This window comes from Ornithodoros turicata, chromosome 1 (genome assembly GCF_037126465.1).
Source record: "Ornithodoros turicata isolate Travis chromosome 1, ASM3712646v1, whole genome shotgun sequence".
In the NCBI taxonomy this organism is placed as follows: Eukaryota; Metazoa; Arthropoda; class Arachnida; order Ixodida; family Argasidae; genus Ornithodoros; species Ornithodoros turicata.
Window position 1 is genome coordinate 181063935 of NC_088201.1, and position 19276 is coordinate 181083210.

General features: G+C 47.2%; 1 protein-coding gene across 1 annotated transcript; it reads left to right on the top strand.

Annotated features, from left to right (window-relative positions):
• Positions 1-690: 690 nt before the first annotated feature.
• Positions 691-16615, top strand: LOC135373599 (uncharacterized). Its single transcript, XM_064606697.1, has 2 exons — positions 691-848; positions 14499-16615. The coding sequence occupies exon 2, from the start codon at positions 14524-14526 to the stop codon at positions 16447-16449; it is 1926 nt and encodes a 641-aa protein (XP_064462767.1). The 5' UTR covers positions 691-848; positions 14499-14523; the 3' UTR covers positions 16450-16615.
• The last annotated feature ends 2661 nt before the right edge of the window (positions 16616-19276 follow it).

Consider the following 19276-nt stretch of genomic DNA (forward strand, 5'->3'; position numbering starts at 1 on the left):
TATTATTATAAATATTCTGTAGCTTTATGCTTGCATTGTATACATTCTTCTTCTCCCTCTTTAAAATCGCACCTATTTTAACTAGACTTATTTTAATCACAGTGTTGGCGCATTGTGACCTGTGTTGTCGATGCGCCATTAAGACGCCAATCATCATCATCACCTAGCAAGTGAAGGGGAAGAAAGCGAGAGCGAGAGGGAAGATGAGGAAGAGCGACAGGCAGAGAAAGGCAGCTGTATACCGGAGTGACTGCTGTATTTCATATTATTGTGTGTTAGCAGGCCGTTGATAATGCGGCTTTCGAAGTACTGTGTCTACCCGATTAACTGCTAAGATCTTGAGCCATGCATGCCGTCATTGGTTCACGAAGGTACGGCATAACCTCATGGTGACATCATCAACGGTCTACTAGCACTCACTATTGTCACTCCTTCTTTGCATACCACTGCATAAAATAGCATGGGGATGATATATTCAGCTCCGTCTCCAAGCACTTCCTCGGAGAAGACCGCGACAGCTAATGGCTTCCTATGCAAGTAGCTGAACTTAATAATAGTCGCGAAGTAATAGAAGAAAGGCTGCAGGTGGTTTACCTTCACGACTGCTGCTGACGTGCCTGCGTTTTTATTGCCTCGAAGGGGAGTTTAATGGCTTCCGTTTTGAGAAAAATTCTCCACGCAGACGCGCTTTAAGGCAATGATAAAATTAATTGCGGTTTCTGCGAGTCACAGTTTACTGGCATCATAACCCTTTTATAAGAATTGCAATGAACGTAGCGTACTGTACGTGGATTTGTTGTTAGGGGATAGTGTTAGTGACAGACTGCATAGGCGAAAGGGAACTTTGGGTGAGTCACTAATCGTTCAGAATGATTACGAATGATTTACGTCACGAGACAACTAAGCCACAGTCGCACGGCTGTGAACTTATTTGTGCACCTGAGCAGTGGCATAGCCAGTGGAATGGTTCGGGAGGGAGTCTACAGCCCCGGTTACATGAGTGCGACAGAAGCGTATCGTATTGAGTTATCGCACCTCCTCGCACCTATGCCTACCGGTTGATTAACTAATGTGGCCCTGTCGGAGAGGTTTTGTTGTGATAAGTCTATATGAAGCGCTTTTGCCGTATTCATGTAAACGTAACTTTAAGCTGCTCTTACATGAATGTGACAAATGTGTAAACCGTGGTTTGTTGTGCTCTACATGGGGAAGGACATTTTCCTCCCCCAAATACTACTAAAGTTACGATTTCGGGGATTGTAACCCCCGAAACGTCTCCTGACTAGGTCACTCAACCTGAGTTTTCTTTAGAGACGGCCGAACTCACAGTACAGGGTGAGCCGTAGTTGTTATCCCCTTCCTATAAGGGGGCGTGAATACGAAAATTGTTGGCTGGATACAATTCGTTCAAACGTGTTGCTAATCCTTGTTACCGCATGCTTACATGATGAATCATAAGGTGAGGCACCAAGTTTTCTACCAGCGTCACAGATGAAATTTTGTTGTTTCTAATTACGATTAAAGAACGCTAAACCGGTATAGGTAGAGACAAGCGAGGACAATATTACTTGGTTTTAGTGCATCGTAGGCAATCACATTTGCGTACGTCAATGGTAGCGTGATGGTTCTGAGCACTGGGAGAAGCTCTCTGTTTCACGCGTGCGCAGAACCACCAACGATATCTCTTACGTACGCAAAGGAAATTGTGTACGCACTTGTAGCGAGCCACCAAATCTGCAACGCCATTAGCGCTCGTTCGCAATGATCGCGCTAATAAATGCACGGCGCACCGGCCGCTCGGCCAGTTGCTCCCGTGCATTAGCAGAACGTTGTCTGTTTCCTGGAACACGCTACCTACAAACTGGTGACCCGACGTCTCAATGGACGCTCCATGGACTGCATCATCAGCCCCGATGTCCCCTCCAGTCCACGATGCTGGAGACCATCCGTCGATCGCCGCCGACCACGATGAGATTAAGCTTCCCTCCTTCTGGACCAAGAATCCCCGGGCATGGTTCTCCCAAGTTGAGGCGCGATTTGCACTTCAGCATATTTCGGCACAACTTACCAAGTACCTCAACGTTGTGTCCGCGCTACCCATGGAGGTCGCCGACCAGGTTGACTACCTCTTGGCCTCACCACCCCCTGACAACCCCTATACGATCGGCTGAAGGAGGCTATTCTTTCCCGCACTGAATGCACCGAGCAATCCCGGCTCTGCCAACTTCTATCCGAGGGAGAACTGGGCGATAGGCGGACAACCCAATTACTGCACCGCATGAAGCAGCTCCTCGGAGACTCCGGTGATACTCAGTCTGGTTTGCCCGCGCTGCAGACTTCTACGGGCATTCGTACTGTGCTGCCTGCATCCCTCTACGCCACTATTCTAGCCGATTTTCCCGCTGTGACCAAGCCGTGCAACCATGAGGTTACTCCCAAGCACTCCGTTATGCACCACATCCAGACCACCGGACCACGCCGTGGTATCACGCCCCCGTCGGTCTTTGGTGAGTGCCTCCAGATTGCTCGCCGTGAGTTTGACCCCATGCTGCAGCTGGGGCTCATCCGTCCATCGTCCAGCCAGTGGTCAGCACCGCTACATATGGTACCGAAGAAGGACTCCGGCGATTGGCGGCCTTCCGGCGACTATAGAGCTCTGAATTCTCGCACGGTACCAGACAAGTATCCCTTGGCGCACATGCAGGACGGATGCTGCGTGTCGGCGGACGGCATTCCACCGCTCCCGTCCAAGGTACATGCCGTTCAAGACATCCCCGTGGCTTCTTCACTGCGGAAGCTCCGCGAGTTCCTCGGCCTCGTAAACTTCCACCGCCGTTTTCTCCCCCATTGTGCGGACCTCTTACGACCCTTGACCGACATCCTTCGTAAGCACACCAAGGCACACTCCCCTCTGACACTCCACTCAGAAGCTCTCACTACCTTCCAAACAATCAAGGCTGCCCTTGCCTTAGTTGCCATGCTCGTAGATCCGGTGTCTTCGGCACCTACACGCCTAATGGTGGACGCCTCGTCTCATGCCGTTGGCGCCGCTCTCCAGCAGCAGTCCGGCGATGATTGGGCCCCTTGGCTTTCTTCTCTCAGCGGCTCAAGCCATCTGAAGAAAAGTATAGCACCTTTAGCCGAGAACTCCTCCCCATTTACTACGCTGTCAGGCACTTCCAGCATTAGCTCGAAGGCCCGCGGTTCTACGTTCTCACGGACCACAAACCTCTGACGTTTGTCTTCACGTCCAACCGTGACACATATACTCCCCGACTGATCTCCGTCGTCTTTCGCTCATCTCGGAGTACACCACCGACATCCGCTTAGTTCGTGGTTATCAGAACACTCCGGCCGATGTACTGTCACACCTCGAGGGTTCGACGTGTTCGGCTGCCATGACCTTCGACACTCTGGCCGCCGTGCAAGCAGAAGATCCTACGCTTAGTCACCTTCTCTCTGACACGACCAAGTACTCCCTACAGCTTCAGAAGGCGCCTCCACCCTTTTCGTCGTCTGACATGTGGTGCGACGCCTCTGGCCCCGTCCCCCAACCCTACTTACCGCCTTCCCTGCGCTTCCCTACCTTTCGAGATCTTCATAACATCAGCTATCCTGGGATCCGTGCCACGCAGCGACTATTGTCATCTCGCTTTCTGTGGCCGGGAATCAACACGGACGTTTGGCGTTGGGCAAGGGCTTGCATCGTTTGCCAAAAGGCCAAGATCACACGTCACACCAAGACACCCGTTCATCCCTTCACCTTGCCTGACGCACGGTTTCAGCACCTTCATGTCGACCACGTTGATTCATTACCCCCGTGCAAGGGCCACCGCTACCTTCTTACTGGCGTGGACCGCTATAAATGATGGCTGGAAGCGGTTCCCCTTCCCGATTCGACTGCAGATGGCAGCAAAAAGGGGACTAACTACCCACTCTTATTCCATTTTCAATCTCTGTCTCATACCCTTGTCACACGGTCAGCGGAAAATGACAATCGACTAGAAGGCCTTCGTGATTTTATATCGCCTTTCAACTCAAATGGATTGTCTCGGTGCCACACGGGAAGTTTTTGATGGCCGTTGAAAGCTTCCGCATTCGGCCTTCAAAATGCTGCAGCGCATCAATCGCGATGTAGCTCGTTCAGCTTCTTTTCGTCTGGCCACATTGTTTGTTGTTTATTGTTATTGTATTGTTTTGTTATTGTTATATCATTGTGCTGTGGTTTGACGCGGCGTATCCTCTCGCAGGCGCCGGTGAAAAAAGCAGGGAAATGCATAACATGCAGACTAAATACAAACGTACCTTGAAAACAATGTACTCGAGAGTCTAGTGATCCTCGTACCGACGGCCTTCGAGACCTCGAGGGAGTTCTGTGGCTCTCCCTTGACCCACTTGACAGTCCGGCCGAAGGCGATCCCGAAACGCCGTGTGGCAGCGCATAATTGGTAGCTGAATCAATTGATAACAGCCACAAAGGCCTTCGAGATGCCCGTGTGACAGGGGTATCAGTCGCTTACTCCCTCTTTCGTCTTGTATTTGCCATGTAAAATCCATCACTGCAAAGAGGCTACTCACTCTTGCAGTCAAAATTTTAATCAACAACTGATATGTAACATCATCCTCCTTCTCGTACCGTGACTTTTGAGTTATGAACTGGTGTACTACAATGCAGCCATTCGTATGTTGCATCTTTTTTGTTCTTATATATCTTCCTTGTTTTTGCATTAAGTCTCAGTCGGTGAAGTTATCACCCTTACGTGAGGATATATCGTGACATGCGACCTTCTGACACAAATTATGTCGAATACTTATAACTAATTAAAGGTGAAAGTCACCGAAAAGGTTGGCCAGCTCTAGGACTCGAACCCACACCTTCTGGATTACAGGTCCAGGACTCTACCAATTCAGCTAAGCTAACACACCTCCCCAGCGACTTCTAAGGGTGCGTCATCAGATGGCACAAACCAACCACTCTCTCTCACTCATCCCCCTTTGACTCTTACATTTTTGCTCACTCATACACACATCCAAGCAAGCGGCAAATGTTGAACACGGTAGAACTGATGTTCTGAGGCTGGAACAACATAGAAAGTACAACGTAGAAAGGTTTTGTATGTATGTGTCCTTTCTTTGTTGTTCCAGCCTCAGAACATCAGTTCTCCCATGTTCAACTTATAACTGAGTTTACCGTGTACGCGGGAGGCTCCTAATGAAGGTCGCTTAGGGATTATCGGGTGTTTTCTTTGTTTTGTGTGTGTGTGTGTTTTCTTTTCTTTTTTGTTTTTTGCTGTGTAGTTCTGTGCCCACACAAAACCGAATATCCTCTGGATATACAAATAATGTCCTAACGAACTCATACGTCCCATGAATGCCCTCAGAATATACGTCGGACGTGCAAATACGTTTGAACATTATTCGCACGTCCACATCATATCCAGCGTTGGTGGGGTGGGGTACCGAAATTTCAGGCAAGAATATGTCTCACCCCTACCTCTTGAACCTACCATAGCACTTCCCTTTCGTGTTCGCCCACAACGTTTTCAACGATGTACTACGACGCACAAGTTGTGCTTTCGCTTCAACTTACCTATCTGCGGAGACACAGATATACCGAAGTGAGAAATTTCATAGAAGATTCCAAAGCGGCCCTAGAGGTACTGGCATAAATCCGTTTTATGGTGTCAGGACCCGACCGAAACAGCCCATAAAACTCCATCAGGAATGTTAATGGTCCACCACAATATTTTGATGGGCCATCAAACCAGCTTAAAGGCCCATTAGCAACTCCTAGTGGTCCGACAGAACTGTTAGTGGTCCGACAAATGCTGTCGCACAGTCCTTCATGTGCGCCTAATTGCCCTTCAAGAAGGTACCACAGGGATCCTCGTAGTCTGCCAACGGGTATCTAACAGTCCACCAGGTGGGCTTAGTGGCTCCACAGTAGAACCTAATGGGCCGTTAGCGAAGCTCGGTGGTCCAATATATGACGCCTCACAGTAGGTCAGGAACCCCGAATGTCAAATGTGAAAAATCAGACGTACGGAATAGCTTAAAATCGCTAAAGCCATCAATGCATGGGAACACTATAGAACATGACTACGAAATACAAGACAGAGGCCACATCCTGTCGTATCCCAGTCTTGTCTTTTAGTGCTTAGTTGCATTGATAGTTCTAGCGATTATAGGAAGTGAACAACAAACTAGACACCGTTCCTGCAGTATTCAATGTGGTAGCTCATACTGTCCTGTCACGTCAATAGACTGCCGACCGTCAGGCTGCTAATGGTTTATGGTCCAATATTGCTCCAGGTTTCAGTTGAATATGGTGCGTGATATGTGACCGCCATAAAACGGTCGTATTAACGGTTAGAAGGCGACGGTGCCACCCCGCCAGGCTATCGGGCACTGTAGCGCATGCAGCTTGCAACAGGTCACGTGGCATTCGTAATTCAAATAAGCATCCATAAAATGATTGGTAGCTTCATAGATTGACGTCCCTGGCCGCATATCCGCTAGCTGCCGCATGTCAGCAGTGTAAAAAATTATATTAAAAATTATCCAATTATCTGAGTTCTCCGAATTGCCTGACGGAATGCCGCTTATTACCGGCGTCTCTTTGAAAATGCAGGTAACAATGCTGAAAATATTTGGAGGACCTTGAAAAGCATTATTCATCCCAATGTTCCCAGATTTCATAATATGATCATAGACGGAGAAGCGATTAGCGGTAAATGTCTGTGTGATCGTTTTGATGAATACCTAGCGACCTTAGTTCAGCGCTACCCCAGTGTATCCACTTCTAGTCCCGCTGATGCCTGTAGTTATATTACGAATTCAATTGCTGATTCTCTTTTTTTTAATTTAAATAGTAGCAAGGGGGATAGCAAGGATTGCGATGACTTTCAAATTAAACCAATTATGCATGTCATCGAGTTTCTCGACCCGTTTTTAACTCATATTTACAATCTCTTTTTTCTACTGGTGTATTTCCTTTCAAAATGAAAACTGCATGAGTAATTACCCTGAGCAAAGGAGGTGATCCAAATGTATTCGGAAACTACAGGCATATATCGCTGCTCCCTGTGTTTTCTAAAGGCCTTGAACGCATTGTTCACAAACGATTGACAGATTTTTTTTTTTCAAAGCATGGTGTCATTAGTGACTTGCAGTTCGGATTTCGGAAGTTCAGATCCACGGAAATAGCACTCCGATGTCAGAAAGAAGAAATTATTCGCAATCTTGAGGACAAACAACTCACGTTAGGGATTTATATAGATTTCACTAAGGCCTTCGACCTTCTTGACCATTCACTGCTCCCGGGCAAATTGGAGAGATACGGGATCCGTGGTGTAGGTCTGTCGTTTTGCAGGTCGTATCTGTCCTCACGATCACAGTATGTTTCAATAAATACTGATTCTTTTGCCAGGCTTGAGGTGGCGACGGTGTTCCGCAAGGTAGTATCCTGGGGCCACTGTTATTCTCAGTTTACATTAATGACATTGTAGCCGTATCAGCAGGTAACAAACTCCTCATTTATGCTGATGATAGTACCCATTTTGTTTCTGGTGCCGATGTGAAGCAAGTCGTTGACAAAGCGAATCTTGCTGGCATGAGATCAGGCTTTGGGCCAGTGTTAATGGCTTAGTAGTAAACGTAACTAAGACGAAGGCAGTTTTATAGAGATAAAAAAATAAACCTGTTTTCTGCCCTGTTGATATATTTCTTGGGGATCATCGCATTGAGGATGTGGAGCCAATGAAAGTACTAGGAGTACATTTTTCAGAAAATTTGTCCTGGGACATCTTATGTTAATGCAAAAATTTCTAAACCCATTGGGCTCATGAATCGGCTCCGTGTTGCTCTGCCAAAAAGGATTAAGTTGATCATTTACAATTTATTGATATTTTCCGTACTGCGTTATGGCCTGTTGGTTTGGGGTACGGGAACCCAGGTTTCCATTAACAGTTTGTTCATAGCCTAAAAGGGAGCTGTTAGAATTATAGCTGATGTACCTTTCGACAGTCACACTGACGAGCAGTTCATTACGCTTAACATCATCAAGGCAACAGACCTATATAGCTATTTTTTGTTAAAAACCTCTGTAACTGCTGTAAAGAAAAATAATACCTTTTTTCTATCGCTTTTTTCACTTCATTCTTTCACCGAGCGTACGCGCCATACTGCAAGATGGAAGATTCCTGTGCAGTGCCTGCATTTCGTGTATATGTTCCTTTATATGTTTTCTCTTTGGCTAGATTTCTGATATAACTATCAGTGATGAGTGACAAAGGGTCGTGCCCTAGTCAAGCAGCTTTTTTGCTGCTTTTTGGCCACCCTCTGATGTACAGGTTCCTACAAATGTTTCCAATAAATGAAAAGAAATGAATGGAGCATATGTTGTGAGCACGGAGGAGAGTAAGGAGACCGATATCGCAGGGCGCCGCTCCGAGAAACTATGGCCCCTAATTCGTCGAACCTATTGTGATCATGCCGTGACGCTCGCGTGCCGTGGGAGGCTGGACTCCGCATCCTCTCGCCTTGGTAATGCACATTTGCAACTCGTTCGGTATATACCTACACAGGAAAATAATTTGAAAAGTAAAGCGTTCTTCGCATGTCTTTGCATGTCCAGCAAAGTTTACTTTTCTTTTCTTTTTTTTTCTGCTTCACGTTTTCGTTCAAAACTACACGCTCCTTCAGCACAGCCTGAGCAGAGTGGGTAAGCCTCCATGCAGGGGATTACCTTTCATGCACTGACACACTGTGACAAAGACATAAAATAGAGGCTGGCTGATTCTCTCAAGATTCCCGTGTTGTCCGTATGTGTTCCTATGTGTCTAGAAGAAATGTATCAAGCGTGGGCGAGCTAGTAATGAAACTAGTAAGGAATATGGATGGCTCGATTGTATTTCGCCACGAAAAAAAAAAAGAAAACACGAAAATTCACACAGAACACACACACATAACTGCTACTTTGTATTCAGCGGTGCACAGAGCTCCAGAGAAGCAATATTATGAGATTATGCAAGACGGGTGCCAATGAGAAAATATGTACAACAGGAATTATTTTTCACAATACAACGTGAATAAAATTCAAGATGCGGGCTGACTTTGACAAGGCGGGAGACAAGGAAAACGCAGACGAGAATGTGTTTGTGATAGTCTGTGTTTCCTTTGTCTCGGCGTTCAGTCAAATTTCATCTCACAATAGACCCCTTTAGAAATTCCGCCATCTGGCGGCGGTGAAGGGCGACAGGCGCCATGTTGCGGGAGTCTTTCCGTATCGGCGGTTTGGCGTGAGTGACTATCCGTCCGCATCCTGTCAATCCCACCTTCTATATTATTTTGCTGTCTCTGCACGACATGGAAAATGAATCGTTCCCCATCACCGGATGGGTAAGCGATTTGTCAAAGCTACCGACATTGTCAGAAGAGAGCGTGATGTCATACAATCCGTCAGGAAGAAATGTGCTTAGAAGCTACAACTTCGGCACAGAGCACTGTCACTGTCACTTCTGTCACTTCTTCTATAAAAGCCAACTACACAAGGCGAGTAAACCACATTTAAGTTGCGGTTGTTGCAGTGTTGTCTTGTGTCAGTTACATGATGTTTCGTGACTTCACTCCGTGGTCGCAGCCAGCGAGCCTGAAAAAACCCGCTTCGTCCTTCGGTGGACTGTGCATTGGATCTATCATTATCGTTTTCCGTGGCGTTTTCTTAGTTGTCGGTGACAATCCAGAGCAACGCCGCAGTTCGAAGTTAACAAAACTTGTTCTTTGCACTGTGCCCCAAGAAGATCGTGCCAGAGCGCTTCACGCAAGAGGGCGATAAACGGAAAGCCGAGTGGACTTTTGTGGTACTCGAGCTAAAAACAAGTGCTACGTTTAATGTAGCACATGTTTGTAACTCTAATACCATAAAAGTAGTCTCAGGTGTTTGTTTCCAACCCTCTTTGTGAAGCGCTCTGGCATGCTTTTCTTGGGACGCCCTGTAGAAGCCATCCAAATATTTTACAGTAACTTTTCACAGGCAAGATGCCTTCTTCATCAAGGCGCAGTGCTACAAGAGCAAGAAGAACACACATGACCTATACTCCGTGCTGCTTTGTTTGAACCACAGTGCTGTTGTCCACGATGGTGCTTGTGACTGCCCTGCTGGGAGACGAGCATGCGATCACCAGTTTGCTTTGCTCCGTGTTGCTCATCTGCTACAGTGGAGCGGTTACAGTGAGGCTCTTCCTCAACTATCCTGTACTGACGTCCCACAGCAGTGGAGGGTACCTCGTGGGAGCAAGATTTCTGCCACGTAAGTCCAGTCTGTTGACTGGCGGAGTGTCCGAGAGGGAGGCAGAGAAGAACCTATACCGATGCGAGCCTATGACGCAAGGAAAAAGCCCAGGTCATGTTTGGAGCAGGAGCTAGCAGCGAAGGAACTGGGTGATGCCCTCCAAAACCTGGACAGCAACAACCCTTTCATTTATGGGCTGCTGCATCCCAATGCCCAGCGTGCCAAGGACACAAGGTTTGGTCCATCCCTAGGGAGCTCGCCACTTTCCTGCCAGCAAGCACGGCTCCCATTTGGAGGAATTTTATCCAGGCCTCCAACAACAGCTTTCCACTGGACGAATTTTCATTTTTCACCAGCCAGTCCCTCTGCAGTATCACTGGTACCTTCCCAAAGAAACAGCTTGAAATTCTGAAGGTAACCTAACACAACTTTCAACTGTATGCACATTCTCAAGACATTTGCATGTAATGATCACAACTGTGAAAGCTACTTCGAAAATGTAATTTAGTTAAAGTTAAAGTTAGTTACGGACATATGAAAGAAATTAAGTTACTGTCACTGAAATGATGTAATTTACAATTACAGTTACATGTGTAAAGTAATTGAGTTACTTTGTGAACAAAAGTATACACTTGCTAAAATCAGTACTGGTACCGAAAGGATAACAGATTATTGTCGTTTACTCACAAGAAAAGTCGTTTAACAGGCGCATTTTTGTTTACAGTCGTTGTCTGTCACTGCTGCCACTGCACGTCACTGCATGACTTCTCCGTGTTGTGGTCAACACTATGGGCTCTGAAACGCATGGACACTGGCATCTCTGAGGCGAAAGAGCGGACCGATGAACGCGTAGCTATGTAACATTGCGCTTACCGTATCTTAGTGATACCAGGAGCGTAACGTCTCCACAAACACTACAACATGAATACCAAAATAAAGTTAGTAAAGTTCATCTGCTAGCGATCTGTGGGAAACTCCAAAATACATGGTCAAATAATCATTTTCTTTTTTGAATGGTCATACGCAGAATACAACACTGGCACATTAAATAAATCTCCAACTGACAGGAACGTATTTAGTCGTATCACATATACATATGCTGCACACACAGGCACAATACTGTTCACTAATGAACGACACCTCAGCACAATCGGAACAGAAATCACAACCGCGTACGATCCACCTCAACCCGGGCCGTCACTGCAACACAGAGGCCTGGCTACACCTTTTACACTGCCCGCAGTCTTGTTTTATGCAAAACTTACGAGACAAATCATGTAAGAACGCAAGTGAATGTCAAACGCAAATACATAGCAACAGCGTCTCAGTCGGTAAGTTGCCGCGATTCCTGAGCTAGCAGACGATTCTGGCGGGGAGCGGACGCTTCCGGCAGCCAATGAAGTGCTCGGACGCCTGACGTCACCACACGCCAGACTCGGCTTGGGGGAGACTGTCGCCGCGGAGCGCATTCTTCCAAACTAATTTTCTCAGGAAATTCGCGCTTTTCGAAGGAAATATTTTCCGTAACAGTTTATGAAGGTAGTATGTTCATATCAAGCGGTGAAAAAATATATGTTCCAAATGATTTCCATGCTCCTTTAAAAGGGAGTCTGGCCATGAATGGGTCATGCCTATACCTGAAGCTCCACCCACTTTTTCAGCTTTTCAGCTCCTTCCATTTGACTGAGGCAGTAAACAGGACTCTCGGATTCACCGAAGCTCAGAAGACAAGTAATATATCGTGTCTGTGCTATCCCTCCTCAACAGTGCCTTCCTGGGACACCTTTTGGACTTCTTTGGGGTTCTGGAGAGTTTTCAAATTTTTCTCTATTATCTTTTCAAAACGCCGTGCATTGTCCGGTACGAAAAGTCCGGGAAACAAAAACAAAAAATAGAAGCAGACGGAAATAAAATGTGTGGCGACAGATGTTTGCAAAACGTCACAAAGAAAAGAAATGCTGATATCTAATAAAAACGTGCGTTTCCACTAGACCCTTGGGTCGTAACGATCCAATCAGACCGCTAACCCATCAGTCTTATTTGAAATGCCTGAAAGTATGGTTCCATTGCGATTGGCTCTGATGCATTTTTCGACTATAATTCGTGTCATGGTTACTCCTAGGAAATTGAGTAAACTGGAACTCCCTCTTGGAGGATATAAGTTTTACTCCAAAAGATAGTGCTCATAGGCAAGCTACGTGATCCCCTAAAGGAGTTCTGATGGCACCATTTTTTTCTGAGAGTGTGTCACCATTGCATTTGTTGGAGAAGTTCCGTCATGTACGGCGCTGCCTCCTGTATTCGACGGTGTTTTTATATTTTGGACGGAGAAATAACTGACACCCGATGGGGTAAAGATATCGTTGCCACATGCTTTCATATTACAGCTCCAACCCCAATAGTATCTAAGGATCGCCGCTGGATGATTAACGCTAACACTATAAGAGGCAGAATGAACAGGAGACAGGTGCTTATCAACTTACCCGCCATGACGAAGAACAACGCAGTGTTGCTCATGGAAGACTGCAGTGCGCGGCAAAAGTCACTAACGAATTTGTGGGACTCCTCCTTCTTGAATCCCACCCGGGGTATAGCCCGACCAGTGTGCTGTCCCAACCGCAACCCCGAGAGCACGAAGACCGCACAGAAATATCAATATAGCACTTTATTTGCTTACATCAGTCTCTTTCTGGCGCGTTTCTTGTCGCTCCTCCGACCTGTTCCCGACGTTCTTCTCTCCGCTGTCTACGACGAAGAACCAAGGTATATCCAATCTGGTAATGAAAACAGGCGAAAATATCAAATCAGACTCATCGGCAAGACTACCATCAGGAGGCGCGCGCAATTCTGGGTGTTGGTAGTAGAGGTACGATAGTAAACAAAACAACTTTACAAGATGGGCATGGCTTGTGTGCTTAAAGTTACTGATAATTTCGATGTAGAAAAACCTTTCTGTTGCCCCACTCGTGCACGTATACTAAATCATCTACCCCCCGAGTATATTTTCGTATCCTGCTTCTTCGCGCATGTGTCACAGTGGGCGAATTCATCCGTGCACCTCTGTATACGTGTCGTCTGTCCGTGCATTGTTATACGGAGTTTGTACAGTTTTTGGGTCAAACAGGAAGCGGCGTTCACATCTCGGGGCTGTAGACCAAGATTAACACGTGTTAACAGATGAATACAATGCATCTCCTGTTGCTGGCCCCGCGAAAACAAAAATTTCGTCATGGGACGAGCGGCCATGATACTGTGAGTGTTAGCAAGAATCAACTGTGCACCAACGATGTCATGTTTTGTTGCAATGGACCTATATTGGCCACTCATTGAACAAATGCAAACGTCTAATCACTACGAGTACGTATAGCTCTAGGTGAGAAATGGATCTTAAGTGAACCTTCCTAATTTCTGTGTGGTCATCACTTCTGTTTGAAGTTGTCCAAATCTTTGATAACTGTATGTACTCCGAACTGATATGACTCATTAAACCTGATATGTTTTATTTTTCTGCGTTCTCGTCTGGTACTGCTGCCTGGGCGAGGAAAAAGGAATACGACGCAAACAACGTGCCCGAATGTTAAACGTGCCATGGTTAATTATGCGCTACTCATTATTCTTGCTTCTGACGTCATTTATTTACAATCGTAGTAGTCCGCGGAACGGTTGGATGGCGCTGACCGTCTCTATCTTGGGGTCATTCTGAATACACAAGGGCATGTGGGAGTTGCGCTACCTGTTTAGATATACCTTGGAAGAACTGCAGTGTCCTTGCTACGGCTCCAGTTTTTACTCTTTTTTCCAGAGAGAGGGGAATGCCTCCCTTGCCATCCCTCGCGGCTGTTTCAGATACGAAAACCGGACATAAGGCGCTCCTCAAATTTCAAAACTCTTTTTTATGTCTCCCACTTTGTTTCCAACACTAGATATTTCGGAATTGTGTTCTGATCGTGCCAATGGTTGTAACAAGCAAACACATTTGATATCGATTCCGTGGCTAAGTATCCCTCAAAGGTCGTGTACCAGATATTTTTTACTTTTTTTAAATTTAAAAACTGGGCGGGGGGCTGCTATGCAGACATGAAGTGGCAGATGAATATCAGAAAGCGCAGACAGCGAGAGTTCACCGTGAATCGGATCGTTAAAATTGTTATCTCGCGTGGGCTTTCGTTCCGGTGAGTAACATAATAACGTCCAATTCCTTTTTCAGACAACAAAGTTCACATTGACTGGCAATGACAAGTCTGAAGAAACCTGCAATAAAAATACTGCTATTCGTATGCATCGCCCTCGGAACCTTTCTCTCCACTCGGAAGTCACTGCTAGAATTCACTGGAAGCAGTAGCTCTGGACAAGCAAGATCGCCTGAAACAATTGAAAATCTTCCGGGAACTGAGGAAGCGAGGAAGTTACTCATCAAGACGAGTTCTTGCACTATTCCCGATATTGACCCTTATGACGAGAGCATCAAGCGATTTTATGCGAAAAAGGATGGGCGACTTTGTCCCGACAGAACTTCGTTCATACAGATACTCAACCACTCCATACCAACCATTCTGGAAGCGAGATTGCTAGACATGCACGGGCTGAGTCGCAAGGAGATCAGCTGCACTTACAGCGAGATCTATCGTGCTGAGTCTGTGTCTGTGCCAGACGCAAAGCCGTTTTATAAGAGTTCAGAACCACTGGTGTTTGACCTGCCTTTAACTACGGAATATGGCCACATCAAATGTTTCACTACTGGTGGTAGGATGTTCCACGAAGAGTTCGTCCTCGTCCCCATACTGAAGCCAACTGTTGAGGAAAGGTTGAAAAGAATCGAGGTCAACTTCAAAGGAGCGCTTCCACGGCTCAACATCCTGGTGCTCGGAATGGACGCCGTGTCCCGTATTAATTTTAACCGACACTTGCCACGATCTGGAAAATTTGTTCGAGATGTTTTGAAGGGGTTCGAATTCTTCGGCTACAACAAAATTGGCAGAGACTCATTTCCCAATCAGACGCCGCTTCTAACCGGGCTCTCAGGTAACGAGGCAAAAAGCATGGCGGCGAATAAGTTTTTCGACGACCTGCCCTTCTTATGGAAGGAATACAAGAAGCAAGGTTACAGGACATTGTTTCTCGAAGAACTGCCGAAGTACGGTTTGTACGTGTTCTACGGCGACGGGTTTAAACGCTCCCCTACAGACTACTATCCCAGGCATGTCGTACAGGCAATTGACAGCTCGTCTTTGAGGCATAAGTCTGTTACTTGCTGTGTTGGACCCAAATTGCCAATGGAACTATATTTAGAGTATCTCCTGGGACTCATTGATACGTGGAAAAACCAACCATTTTTTGCGTACGCGTGGATGTCCGAGCTGGGACATGATGACCTCAACTCAGTGGGACTCAGCGACTCTCCGTTCCTGGATTTTCTCCGTGCCCTCTACGATCGGGGTGTCCTTAATAACACTGTGGTCGCATTTTTGAGCGACCACGGACTACGCATTGGAAGCATCCGCAATACGTACGTCGGCTGGTACGAAGACAGCTTGCCGTTCGCCTTCCTGCTCTTTCCGGACTGGTTCCTCGAAAGGTATCCACAGTACGCTAAGGCGCTTGAAACGAATCAGAGAAGGCTCACAACGCACTACGACATGCACGCCACTCTGCTCCAAATGCGTGACTTCCCCAACATGAAAAGGACGGACACGAAGCGAGGGCTCAGTTTGTTTTACGAAGTTCCTGAGAATCGCACCTGTGCTGCTGCGTCCATACCGGATCACTTGTGCACGTGCCTTCCGACATCAACCCTTCCACGAGATCATCCTCTCGCGCATCGACTTGCTAGCTTTGTCTTGAATGAAGTGAACCACATTGTCCACAAAGAGTTCAGAGGGAAATGCAGGGAATGGAGCTTAAAAGAGGTCGTCTCGGTATATCGCTTACATGTTCGAGATCATAGACAACATGACGGAGCAACTACCCATTACCGAATTAACATTGATGCGTTTCCAGGCAGAGGACTTTTCGAAGCTGCTGTCAGCCACACCATTAATAGGAGCGAGTCGTCGTTCGCGATGTCACGGGAGCCAGATCGGCTTGACCGGTACGAGGCTGGCGCTTATTGCGTACGGGGAAATGTGCTAGCGAAGTACTGTTACTGTAAGCAGTTTTGAAGTGCATGTTGTTACCATTCGTGTGGTTCACAGGTGAGCAATTTAATAGTCACGTGCTGGGAAAAAAATCTGGAACCGCATCTGTGTGTTGTGAGCAAGCTACGGAATGCCAAGAAATGTTGGTGTTGATGTTTGCGAAAAAATAAAACGGAGAGATTGATTTCCACACAGGACGAATTCTACCATTCTCTTATAAACGATGTTTCCCTCTTAGATATTATCCGTGTGAATTGCAGTAGTTAGTCGCACAATTCATGTGTGCTGCGATGAGAAAACAACTGCAGCATTTTCTTTCTTCTGCTGCTTTTTTTTCAGCAGTTCTTAGGAGCAACACTGAACCCAACTTTTTGGGGTGCGGGTGACAATTATGTGGGCTGTCGCTTGATTGCGCACCGTGCCGTCCAGACTTGCCGTCCGGCGCCCCCTTTGGGAATGCGCCCGGGGCCGATGCCCCTCTCGCACCCCCCCCCCCTCGAAACGGCTGCGGCAGGGTCTGTGGATTTTGCCCACCAGAGCGTGCTATGCGGTGAAGTTCAGTTTTTAGAGTGTGCAATAGTAATAATAATAATAATCTTTATTAACGTGTGCAACAACAGCCAAAGCCTTCGCATTGGCGCACGTAGACAATGCAGTACTTATATATATATATATATATATATATATATATATAAAATGAAGAAAATAGCCGGAGCTCTTTTGGTGCACGTATAGCATATGTTTGTAACTCAAACGTCGCCATGCCAGTACTGGACAGCTGTTTCGGCCTTGTTGGGCCTCATCAACAGTACGCAGGCAGGCAACGTTTGAGTGGTTGGCGTCAGAAGGTCACGTAACACGTGATTCCTCCCGTCAGGGTGAGATAACTCACTCACTGAAAGCCCAGTGCAAAACCAGTGAAGTATAAAATGAAGAAAATAGCCGGAGCTCTTTGGCTGCACGTATAGCATATGTTTGTAACTCAAACGTCGCCATGCCAGTACTGGCTTTGCACTGGGCTTTCAGTGAGTGAGTTATCTCACCCTGACGGGAGGAATCACGTGTTACGTGACCTTCTGACGCCATCCACTCAAACGTTGCCTGCCTGCGTACGGTTGATGAGGCCCAACAAGGCCGGAACAGCTGTCCAGTACTGGCATGGCGACGTTTGAGTTACAAACATATGCTATACGTGCAGCCAAAGAGCTCCGGCTATTTTCTTCATTTTATACTTCACTGGCTTTGCACAGCTTTGCACAGCTTTGATCGACTTCGGAGAACACCAGTTGGAATAGACATTCTTGAACGCGTCAAGGCGCACAAACACTCGCGCTTCGCAAACCTCGTGCACACCTTCTCCCTGTTAGCTGATCCACTCCCTGTAACCCCTGAGGCAATACCACCATGGCTTATCCGTGAAGTAAGCTGCGGGATGTCCATACCACACTTACGGAAGAAGACAGCCTCCGCAATCGTCGCAAAATCAATCGCCTCCGACTTCATTCAGACGACACTCGACGAGCACCTGAAGATATTTACAGATGGCTCTGTCCTCCAAAAGCCCAGATCAAGCACTGCGGCCTTCTGCATCCCAGCCCTTAACTTATCTTGGAGTGGACGCATCATCACCAACGTCTCCTCCTCAACTGCCGAGCTCATAGCCATAGAACACGCACTGAGGAACCTGCAAACACTTTCCCCTCAACCAGCCGTCATCCTCACCGATTCCCGCTCTTCCCTTCTTCGGATCCAGCACCCAAAGCACGAAGACACCGTGGCTTGGCAAGTTCGAGACCTAATTCGAACGCTCGAGGACTTGAACTATAATGTCCACCTCCAATGGATACCCTCACACGTGGGCATAGTCGGCAATGAACAAGCGGACAACCTTGCAGCAGCAGCGCACCAACTTGACGCAAACCTACCTGCCCCTATTGACCCTGACGCCACGCGCACGGCAATAAGGGATTATATCACCATGGTTCATCTCCAAACAGCAAACACTCCAGCAGAATACGCACCTGCCTGTCCGACCAGAGGACTTCCGAGACACACTGCCACGCTTATACATCGCCTGAGAACGGGAAGTGCCTTCACACCAGCGTTCCTGCACAAGCTCGGACGAACAGAGTCACCATACTGCAGCAGCTGTAGAGAACTATCTGATATATGCCATCTTCTCCTTTGTTGCGGGAGGTATCACAGCGAAAGGCAATCCCTACTTCAACGTCTTCAGGGCACAGGAACGACTTTACGCTCTTCTAATGACCTCACGCACCCTCAAGGGTCAAGATATACCCGAAGGAAAATTCGGGACGCACTCCTCAGCTTCCTAGAAGACACCGGACTTTCGCCAGTTTTGTAATTTCATCCCCCTAACCCCTCTTTTTCCTCTTTCCTTTCTTTCTTAACTTTTTTGCTTATTCTTTTCCTCCCTTACTCCCCTCCCTTGGAAATGTAACTTGCCGCCATTATTCTGAGCAGGCAGACCACATTTCTTTTCTTAATAAACGTCACTACCACCACCTCCACCACCAAGATCGTGTCACTTCCCTACGCCGGGCTGATGAGTCCCAAGTAGGACGAAACAGCCACCATCATACCATCATACTGGGGACCATCATACTTGTGCCGAAGACGGCCGGCCGTCTGTCTAACCCGGAATCTTGGCGCCCCATTACACTCCTTAACAGCGACTATAAACTCGTGACAGCAGCTATCGCGCTCCAGGTGAGCGGCGCGCTTCCACTGCTCCTGCACCCAAGTCAGACGTGTGGCGTGCCTGGTTGTACTTTGTACGATAACCTAAGTGGGATTCGGGACCTCCTACAGTATACCCAGCGGAGGGCAG

What these genes read in the sequence shown, in the direction of transcription:
- LOC135373599 (XM_064606697.1), top strand. Translation starts at nt 14,524, where the DNA reads ATGACAAGTCTGAAGAAACCTGCAATAAAAATACTGCTATTCGTATGC.